Source organism: Triplophysa rosa, unplaced genomic scaffold (assembly GCF_024868665.1).
Source record: "Triplophysa rosa unplaced genomic scaffold, Trosa_1v2 scaffold1_ERROPOS1869263, whole genome shotgun sequence".
Classification (NCBI taxonomy): Eukaryota; Metazoa; Chordata; class Actinopteri; order Cypriniformes; family Nemacheilidae; genus Triplophysa; species Triplophysa rosa.
The window spans coordinates 17,580-28,641 of NW_026634215.1; the positions used below are offsets into that span (position 1 = coordinate 17,580).

General features: G+C 45.4%; 1 protein-coding gene across 1 annotated transcript; it reads left to right on the top strand.

Annotated features, from left to right (window-relative positions):
* The first annotated feature begins 2,615 nt into the window (after positions 1-2,615).
* On the top strand, positions 2,616-3,926 carry gjd2b (gap junction protein delta 2b). Its single transcript, XM_057327275.1, has 2 exons — positions 2,616-2,686; positions 3,083-3,926. Exons 1-2 carry the CDS (start codon positions 2,616-2,618, stop codon positions 3,924-3,926), a joined length of 915 nt encoding a protein of 304 aa, XP_057183258.1.
* The last annotated feature ends 7,136 nt before the right edge of the window (positions 3,927-11,062 follow it).

An 11,062-nucleotide genomic window follows, 5' to 3' on the forward strand; every position in this document is an offset into this window, starting at 1 on the left:
TTGGCAACATTTCTAAGGTGGAAGAAGGCTGTTTTTGTGACATTTGAGATGTGATTTTTAAATGACAGGTTGCTGTCTAATATAACGCCAAGGTCTTTAACTGTATTTGTTGGAGTAACAGTGCAGCCTTCAATTTGCAGGTCATAATCCGAAATATTCTGCTCACGTGTCTTTGGTCCGATAAGTAATATTTCTGTTTTATTAGAATTTAAAAGAAGGAAATTACAAGTCATCCAATGCTTTATATCGTCGATGCACTCTGCCAATTTGGATAGTTGGAAGGAATCATCTGGTCTTGATGAGATATATAGCTGAGTATCATCTGCATAACAGTGGAAGCTAATTCCATGTTTTCTAATAATGTTTCCAAGGGGCAGCATGTATATGGAGAATAGCAAGGGTCCTAAAACCGATCCCTGAGGTAATCCATAATTTACTTGCGTTAGATTTGATGATTCCCCATTTAAATGGACAAATTGATGTCTGTCTGATAAGTAAGATCTGAACCATTGTAGTGCCTGTCCCTGAATACCGGTATAATTGTGTAAGCGATCTAGAAGTATTTTATGGTCTACAGTATCGAACGCAGCACTAAGGTCGAGCAGGACTAGGAGTGAGATGTTACCTTTATCTGATGCTATAAGCAGGTCGTTTGTAATTTTAACGAGCGCAGTTTCAGTACTATGATGCGGTCTAAAGCCTGACTGGAATTTTTCGTGTATGTCATTATTTTGTAAGAAAGAGCACAACTGAGTGGACACTACTTTTTCTAGTATTTTAGACAGGTAAGGGAGATTTGAAATCGGTCTATAGTTTCCTAGTTCATTGGGGTCTAAGTTTGGTTTCTTGATAAGAGGCTTAATGACGGCCAGTTTAAAGGGTCCTGGGACATGGCCTAGATTAATTGACGAGTTGATAATGTTATAAATGGGCTCAATTGCAACGGGTAATAACTCTTTTAATAATTTAGTTGGTATGGGGTCTAATAAGCAAGTTGTAGGTTTAGATGTTGCAATAAGTTTAATTAAATCTTCCTGTTTTATAGGTGAAAAACACTGTAGCCTTTCTTTTGGGGCGATGGTTGGTACTAATTTATAGGACAGACTTGGAGGTTGAGTTTTTACTATTTTGTCTCGTATGTTTTCGATTTTCTCTGTAAAAAAATTCATGAAATCATTGCTACCAAGGTGCGGCGGAATACCCAGGTCAGGTGAAGTCTGTTTATTTGTTAGTTTAGCAACTGTACTAAATAAAAACCTTGGATTGTTTTTGTTAGTTTCTATGAGGTTACGGAGGTGCTCAGCCTTTGCTGCTTTTAGTGCCTTTTTATAACAGTTTGCACTCTCTTTCCACGCAATTTTAAAGACCTCTAATTGGGTTTGTTTCCATTTGCGCTCCAGTTTACGTGTTTCTCTTTTAAGGGCGCGAGTGGTGCTATTGTACCATGGTGCTGCGTTTTTCTCATTAATCTTTTTTGACTTCATAGGTGCGACAGCTTCTAATGTATTAGAGAAAATAGTGCCCAATTTGCTGGTCATGTCATCGAGCGATTCTATATTTATTGGTATGGTTATTAAAGGAGTCAGATCTGGCAAGCTCTTTGTGAAACTATCTTTAGTAGTCGAGGTAATTGTTCTACCCTGTCGATAACGAGTTAAACGGCTGATTTCTGCAGTGCGCAGTGTACATGTTATAAGATAGTGATCAGTGACATCGTCGCTTTGAGGTATAATATCTATATTGGTTAGATCGGCTCCGTGAGATATAATCAAGTCTAGTGTATGATTAAATCGATGAGTGGGTCCATTGATGTGTTGTGTTACTCCAAAAGAGTGTAATAGCTCTGTAAACGCCACTGCTAATGCATCGTTAGCACTATCTACGTGGATATTAAAGTCTCCGACAATTAGTACTTTATCAACGTTAACCAATAGGTCCGATAGGAAGTCCGCAAACTCTTTCAGAAAATCTTCATCACCCTAAGGAGAGTGTATAGGGTTAAAGTGCTTCGTTTTTTTTTTTACAAACAAACAAAAACAACTCATTACAATTCTCCACACAATAACCATTTTAATAAATGTTTGCAACATTATTTATTAAAACCGAAGGTCGTTGTCATAACCTTTACTTTAGACCTGCACATAACACTCTCTTAAACTCTCTCTGTGTATCGCCGGTGAGATTTTGGGTTATCACCAATGATGTTTTACTGATTAATCGGTGCATCTCTGGTACATTCAAAGAATAATCAAACGAAGAAATCCTGCTGTTCAGATCTCTCACAACAACCTGCGTGCACGTGACGTAGGGAGGAAGGGGGATTTCTTACTTTAAGCGGGGATTAGTACGAGCCAAACATTATACTCTCCTTTAGGCTCAGTGCGACCTGTCGTACTGCTTGCGAGAAAGAAAACACGAGGGCTTTAGACTAATCAGGACATCAGGCTCGCTCGAGGGTCGACAAGCGTACGCTTAGGAGCGAGGCATGAGCGACAGCGGCGACTTAACCAGTGCATTCGCCAGATAATACACTCGCCTTTAGAACTATAAACGATAAACTGTAGCATTTGATTCTTCACGATTTGCCGTGTATTATAGTCTCCGAATGAACAGTTATGGGGGAATGGACAATTCTCGAGCGTCTCCTGGAGGCGGCTGTCCAGCAGCACTCTACTATGATCGGCAGGTGAGAAAAAAAGTGTTTATTGATTGCTTAGTGCATACAAATACTAAGGTCATGCAGTGACACTGCTAAATAAGCACAAAGAGCAATCGGATCCGATTCTTTACGTTGCAAAGGGCAGTGTTAGAATAATTACTATGCTTTTGCTATCATTGTTGTTGCACGTTTTGAACAAGTCTATTTGTGCCATTGCTAGGTTTTTGGTCCGTGTCACATCGTGTACTGTGCGAACTCTCCTAGAAGCGTTAAATAGAGGGGGAGAGATTTTAAGCACTGGACAGCTCCCTGGGTTTTATCTTGGGGCTGGACGTGTTTCTTATCATTTCAATTTTTCAGATGTAGTTTAACTATTGTGTTAATATAAGTTCTTTCACTAAATGTTTATTTGTTCATGTTTAGGATCCTACTGACAGTAGTTGTGATCTTCCGGATCCTAATCGTGGCGATAGTGGGCGAGACGGTGTACGATGACGAGCAGTCCATGTTTGTGTGTAATACATTACAGCCGGGCTGTAACCAAGCATGTTATGACAAAGCATTCCCTATATCTCACATCAGATACTGGGTGTTCCAGATTATCATGGTGTGTACCCCGAGTCTTTGCTTCATCACATACTCGGTACATCAGTCCGCCAAACAGAAGGAGCAGCGATACTCTACAGTCTACCTCTCCTTAGATAAAGATCCCGATTCAATGAAACGAGACAATAGCAAAAAGATCAAAAACACCATTGTGAATGGAGTACTTCAGAACACGGAAAACTCCACCAAAGAATCCAAGCCAGACTGTTTGGAAGTGAAAGAGATCCCAAATTCAATTATGAGAACTACAAAATCTAAAATGAGAAGACAAGAGGGCATCTCAAGGTTTTACATAATTCAGGTGGTTTTCAGGAACGCTCTGGAGATTGGCTTCTTGGTGGGTCAGTATTTCTTGTACGGATTCAACGTGCCAGCGGTGTATGAGTGCGATCGATACCCTTGCATCAAAGACATCGAGTGCTACGTTTCCAGACCCACAGAGAAAACTGTGTTCCTTGTCTTTATGTTTGCAGTCAGTGGACTTTGTGTGGTGCTTAACCTAGCGGAGCTCAACCACCTGGGCTGGAGGAAAATTAAAACGGCGGTAAGGGGGGTGCAGGCCAGAAGAAAGTCCATATATGAGATTAGAAATAAAGATTTGCCGAGGATGAGTATGCCGAACTTCGGTCGGACCCAGTCAAGTGACTCTGCCTATGTCTAAAACTCCCTTTAGTTTATTAGAATATATAAAAAAGTAATATTATAAACTGTTCATCTCACCTGTTTAATGGTGGGGTAGATTTATTTTGTTTGTCTGTACGGACAACTAGAACAAACAGACCAAACGTTTGTTATCTGCCAGGCTACTGAAGGGCACTTTATGCGACTTCAACTTTATTTATATTTCGGTTCGAGACGTTTGCAATTCATTATTATTTTGCACTAAATGTTGATTTAAAGAATCCACCATTCGAACCCATGTTGTAGAGGTGTTTGTCTTTCGTTTTATTTTCATTCTCAAAATTTCCTCTGGTTTTAGCTCATGTGAAAGTTTCCGTTTATTCAGACCAAACAGTTAGACAGCATTTTTTATATATTTACCCGTATTGATTTATTCATTGGCGTAGTTAAGATAGATTGAACTTTTAATGATTTATTGCCTGTGCTTGCACCACCAACCTTAACGGAAGTTATTGTTCCGCTGCAAATAAACTTATTTGCAGACCAGTAGTCGATTAACTTTCTTTATTTCTAATATAGCTACAGTACACCAAAGCGCCCATTGCTATCAATTGTGGGAAATTTATTTCTTGCTTTTTTGTATTTAAGTGCCATATGTGTACATATATACTAAGAAATATTGTAATCCTTATTGTGAGATATTAATTCTATGAACTATTTTCATGGACTGCTCAAAAAGCCTTTAATGTAGGTGTTGGGGAAGGTAAGAATGAACAAAAATTCATACATAGTATATTTTATATCCATATAAAATATGTTATTTAATTTGAAGTATATTATTGTGTGACCAATAAAATGTGGAATTCATGATTAATGATACGATTTGCATTGCATTTCATTGCTTTGGAAAATCCCTGCTTAAAGTATCATTAATAGCACAGTCGATCTTAAATAAAAGAATATATACCTTGATGCATCTGCAAAGAAGGGCATTCAAAACATTTCTCATTGCATTGAGTCTGTTATCATTCTCTTTAAATCAATGTTTTGTCAGTTGGTTACAATGCCTGCATGGACGCTTTTGCTGGTTTAGAAACACAGTGCTCAAATTTGATTCGGGTGCCATGACTCTACCTGTCTCGCTTCAGTTATGCTGACACAGTGACAGCAGCTTTCTCTTGGGTATGTTTCCTGTGTGCAGCGTGATTTTACAGCTCTTGCTATGCAGATGTCTGGTCTCTGCAGAAGCCACAGTGGCCTTTGGCCAAGGTCAGAAAAAGTGCTGAACACTGAAGTCAATAGCCTCAAAACAGTATTTCTCTCCATTGACAGACTAGAATTGACTAGAAAACTCACAAGAGTGTCAAGATAACTCTACACTGTAAAAATTAAAGGTACTTGGAGGAACCATTTGGGGTTCTTCACATTGCCACGCCGACGGAACCCTCAGGGGAAACTCAAGGCACCGCTTCACGAAGGGCGGTTCTCTGAGGAACCCTCTAAGGCTTCTTGGGGATCCCTTTTATTAAAATGGTCTGGAACCATCTTGGGTGCTTCAAGGCACCAGTTCACAGTTTATATTTGCTATTCACAATATTTTAATAAGCAGAAATACTAAATCAAATACAACAGTTTATTGATAAACAACAACAATTTACATTGAATAAATATTTACAGAATGGTCAATATTGAACATCATCACAAATCACATGTATAATTAATATTGTGTTGGTGATATTGTTATAAATGAAAAGTCTTTATCTTAACAAAACTAGCCAAATAATTTGCCTTAATTTTAAATATACTGTACATACAGAAATATTTCAGGTACTTTGTACAAATGTACAATTGGAAAAAAGTCCAGCAAAAAAGTAATGTCTCATAGCAAGGCCTACACCCATGGTAAAGTTATAATTTGCCAAAAAGCAAATCCTTGCGAGCTAGAGAAAACAATGCTGTTCTCTCCAAATGGGTTTCCTGCTATTACCAGGTGGTGTGAGGATCCATGTAGTCAAAGTCAAAATTATTTCTATAGTACATTTCACAATTGTGCATTGCTATCAATATATCAAGTAGATATGTATTTATGGAAAAAAGAGAACAGGAGCTGCGCCTGTTGGCCTTGGGTTTCCCTGGGAATAAGACATGGAGACCAAAAAGAGGGATTTAGATAACGTCTCATAAAACATTAAATTTAATCATTTAGCACATCACAAATTGGTTTACAAATGTAACAATAAACAAAATATTACAATGCCTGGAAGTTACTGTTTTGGTCTATGGTTAAGGAGTACAATAGGCTATTTATAGCAACAACTGTAATAATCCACTTTATTCAGATTTTCCATTGTCAATGAGTATTTTTACATGTGCAAATATAACAATAACATAATAATGAAAAATCACAATAAATATAACACTTACATTTTTTTGCTGCTCAACTGGAAAATACTGAAAATTCTGAGTTAAAAGGAGCTATAACATTTAGCCTTTTCTAATCATGTGCATGATTTTAAAATGTGTGTTCACTTAGCAGGGGCCAAAAACCAAACTTTGGACTATTCTTATTCTCATAAAACATCAAAATGATCAGACACTAAAAATCCCTATTTCATGCAGAATTTTGTGGGGTTCCTCTAGATACTGTCTTGTACAAGAGAGATTCTCCAGGAACCACTTACAAGTTTGCAGATCTTACAAGAACCATTTTTTAGAATTTGAGTTCCTTCAATAACTTGCAAAGCACTTTGAGGTCTCAGTGTAGTGAAAAGGTGACTCCAGAACTTCACAACTGAATGTGGGGTTATTCAAGAATCTTCTAGGTTCCTGGAAGAACCACAAAGACTATGTATGGTTCCACCATAACCCTTTTATTGAGAAAAAGAGCTTTGGAGCACTTAAAATACAGTTTAAGGTTCTTTGAGTACACAACAGGATATTTGAGGCACTTTTTCTTTTTACTGTGTACAGTGCATAAAAAAAATGTATGAACTCAATTGTCCTGACCAGTCAATTTAGAATTCAGCAGGGACCTAAGATTCTTTGACATGACACAAACAGTGGGGCTCCAATGTGACATGACATCCGTGGAGGCGGTGTGTTCGTGTGTGTGTGTGTGTGTGTGTGTGTGTGTGTGTGTGTGTGTGTGCGTGCGTGTGTGTGTGCATGTTGTGCAATTTCAGCCTCTCTCCTCCTATTAGCTTTCCTTATAAGAGTCATTTAGGACAAATTTTTGTTTACATTTTAATTTCAGATGTAACATTTCATAAAGAGAAGTTTGTTATGATGAATGTTATTAAACAATAGATAGCAGTTAAAATTTACATTAAGTAATTTGCAACACAATTAAGACCTTACTGGATCTCAAACTTAAGTTAATGGAATGACCTGCACGAGTCATTAAGCTTATAGGACACCTCTGCGAAATTAGACAATCAGGACCGGTGTTACAAAATATTCTGTTACCCGTGATATTTTGTGACCGCAGTAGGCGCTGTTGTCACTGCAGACAATTCTCTAAGTAAAGAGCGTAAATTCGTGCGAGAATGCGCTTTGTGCTCGTGCGCAATAACGCGCTTTCTTCTCGTGCACGTTATCGTGAGCGGGGCTTTTGGGAAAGTCTGTAGAGAGTGCTGACGTGCTTCAGTGGCTGAACACGCCGATTGAACTGTACAAAGCAGGTTCATTTAATTCTTATACTGATTGCGATCGGAATTATTGTGATTGCCATGGTAATTGCTTTATAGCCTATAGGTGTCAAGAATGGTGGTGAACGAGAACCCAAGCGCAGGCAGGCAGAAAGGGGTAAACAAGGGCCCATAGGGGGCAGTCCATGGGGGTGGGGAGAAGTCCCAGTCCCCGGCTGCGCTCGAGGGCGCGGAGTCCTGTGGGACTTAGGGGGAGTCCTGGGGGGGACAGTCTTTGGCCCTGGGAGTATCCCAGGGACCGGCTGGAAGGCCGGCTGGAAAGGGCTGTGTGCCGGCTGGAAGGCCGGCTGGAAAGGGCTTGACGTCGGCTGGAAGGCCGGCTGGAAAGGGCTTGACGCCGGCTGGAAGGCCGGCTGGACAGGGCTTGACGCCGGCTGGAAGGCCGGCTGGACAGGGCTTGACGCCGCTGGAAGGCCGGCTGGACAGGGCTTGACGCCGGCTGGAAGGCCGGCTGGACAGGGCTTGACGCCGGCTGGAAGGCCGGCTGGACAGGGCTTGACGCCGACTGGAAGGCCGGCCGGATCACCGGACTGGACGCCGGCTGCACCGGACTGGATGCCGGCTGCACCGGACTGGATACCGGCTGCACCGGACTGGATTCTGGCTGCACCGGACTGGGTACCGGACTGGATCCCGGCCTGGTTGCCGGCTGGGACACCGGCTGCACCGGCGTGGATGCTCCTCCGCTGTGCCTCTCCCTCCTTCTCCACACCACCGGATCCATAGCCGACCTTGGTGAATCTGTGGGGACCGGAGGGAGTTCCACAGCGTAGGAGTCCGCCGACGTCATCCCCGGATCCCCCCTCTCCCGCCCGCTACCGGCGCCGCCCGAGTGAACGGGGACCATGGAGCTCTAGCCGGAGGGTACTGAGTCCCCCCGGGTAGCGGAAGCCAGGTCGAGGCCCTCTGGCGTGATCGACCGCGAGGTGGAAGTCCCACGTGGGACCCCACCCCCGGGATCATCCCGGTTGGCCACGAACCTGACCATTTCCATGAAGCCTAGGGGGACCAGCAGCCTCTTCTCAGACGGCGCTGAGTGAGGCAGCAGTTGAAGATCATCTTCAACTCTGCCTGGTTGAACTCAGTCGCCTCTGCCACCGCCGAGAATGCCCCGGTGAACTCCCGGTTCCCGTAGTCCCCCTGACGGAACCCTAGCAGCAAGCAGGCTAGGGCGGACCGTGAGGATGACGCCGTGCCGTCCATCTTGCTGCCCGCTGGGTTCTGTAGGGGCTCGGTCATTCTGTCACGAACAGCAGGGGAAGAACCCAATAGCAGGCAGCGGGGATTAAGGAACAGAACAAACAGAACGAAGACTAACTAACACTAAACTGGACTAAACAACACTTGACAACCAAACTGAACTAAAGACTTACTAAGATGATGAAACAGCACGACAGGAACAGGCAATACTGGGAAACACTGGACGAGCAACAAGACGAACTGAATACAATGACCGAGCAACAAGACAATGAAACATGAGGGTATTATAAAGGCAAGACAAACGAGGGATAATTACATGGCAGGTGAGGAACATTAGACCTCTTGAGGCCCGCCACCTAGGTCGCAAGAGGGTACGGACCGCGGGTAAGGTGGTCACCCTCTCGCGCCCCTTAGGAACCTAATGACCAGGTCATGCTGTCCCAGAGGCTACACAGCACTTGGGTCATGATGAGCGGCCGTAGCGGCTACATACATTCCCAGTGTGGAGGGGGAGAGGTTACTCCCCCGTCTCTCTTGAGGACGGGACAGCTCGTACCCGACCGAGCAACTCCGCGGGTCTTCTCGCCAAGAAGAGCACCAGGATGAGAAGAGGCGCCACCTATGGGCGTATAGCCGCCCAGTGGCCGAAGCCCTAGCCTGAGTGACGTCCCAACCAGACCGGGGGTGGGTCACTCAGGATCTCCTCGTCCCGTCCAGTCATGGAGACCAGGTTTTGCCTGGGATGCCGTAAGCTCTGCCCCTTCCCCTGCGGAAGCCAATCGCCAGGGGGAGCGGCCAGGGGGGAGTTGTTGTCAGAGCCTCAGCTCCGAGATCCAAGTCCTGGTTAGGCCAAAGCGGCGTAACTAGTACCACTTGATGCTCCTCTTCCCTGGCCTTGCACAGGACCTGTGCAATGAGGCTCACTGGGGGGAAGGCGTACTTCCGCTTGTCCCGCGGCCAGCTGTGCGCAAGGGCATCTGTGCAGAGGGCACCTCGGACAGTGAGTACCAAAGTGGACAATGGGTGGAGTCCGGGGAGGCAACAGGACCACCTGTGCCTGGCCGAACTGCCCCCAATTGAGCCGGCTGCGCGGGGAGGGAGTCGCCACTCTCCGCGAGGCGTCGACTGACGAGAGAGCGCATCGGCTGTCTGGTTCAGGACGCCTGGGATGTGTGTGGCTTGCAGGGAGCTGATCACCTGCTGACTCCAGAGGAGGAGGCGTCGGGCGAGTCATGTTAGCTGCTGTGAGTGAAAGAATACGCCACAGCAGCTTTGCTGTCTGGTTCAGGACGCCTGGGATGTGTGTGGCTCGCAGGGAGCTGATCACCTGCTGACTCCAGAGGAGGAGGCGTCGGGCGAGTCATGTTAGCTGCTGTGAGTGAAAGAATACGCCACAGCAGCTGTGCTGTCCGACCGGACCAGCACGTGCTTCCCTGCATGAGAGGTAGTAGCCTCTTCAATGCAAGTAGCACAACCAACAACTCTAGGCAGTTGAATGCCAACGCAGGCGGGGGCCCGTCCACAGCCCCGACACTGCTTGCCCGTTGCACACGGCACCACAAACTTGCAGGGAGGCATCCCAAAGGGGACCCCTGTCCGCAAGAAGGTCATGGAGACCAGGGGGTTAGGGTGTGTCGGCAGAAAAGCGTGTGACCATACGCCTGCTGCCGGTGTGCCACGCTCTCCAAGGAACATGACTCTGCAGCCAGTGTTGGAGCGGTGGTATGTGCATCGACCCGAGGGGGACCACCCCCGCCGAGGATGCCATGTAACCCAGGAGCCCCTTGTTACAGGGGGACCACTGACTGTCTGATCTTCAGGCAGTTCAACACTGATCGGGCACAGTAGTCAGTCGTGCTGCCTCTGGGAGGCCGCAAGGGTGCTGGCTTCCTCATCGCTGGACTCGCGCCCCCCCCCCGGGGGGGTGAGCGGGGCCGCTCGTGAGAACAGAGTCGAGTTCCATACCGAGAAAGAGGATGCTCTGCACTGGGGAGAGCTTGCTCTTTTCTCAGTTGACCTGTAGCCCCACCGATCTAGGTGCCGGAGCACCAGGTCCCTGTGTGTACACAACAGATCTCGAGAGTGTGCCAAAACTTGAGCCAGTCGTCGAGATAGTTAGTACCCGCACACCTCCTTCCCTACGGGGAAGGAGGGCGGCTTCCACGACCTTCGTAAAGACTCGTGGAGACAGGGACAGACCGAAGAGGAGGACCCTGTACTGATATGCCCGTCCTTCGAACGCGAACCGTCGGAACGGCCGATGTCGAGG

Coding starts and splice junctions, on each gene's coding strand:
- gjd2b (XM_057327275.1), top strand. CDS start 2,616: ATGGGGGAATGGACAATTCTCGAGCGTCTCCTGGAGGCGGCTGTCCAG. Junction 2,687..3,082: donor CACTCTACTATGATCGGCAG/GTGAGAAAAAAA, acceptor GTTCATGTTTAG/GATCCTACTGACAGTAGTTG.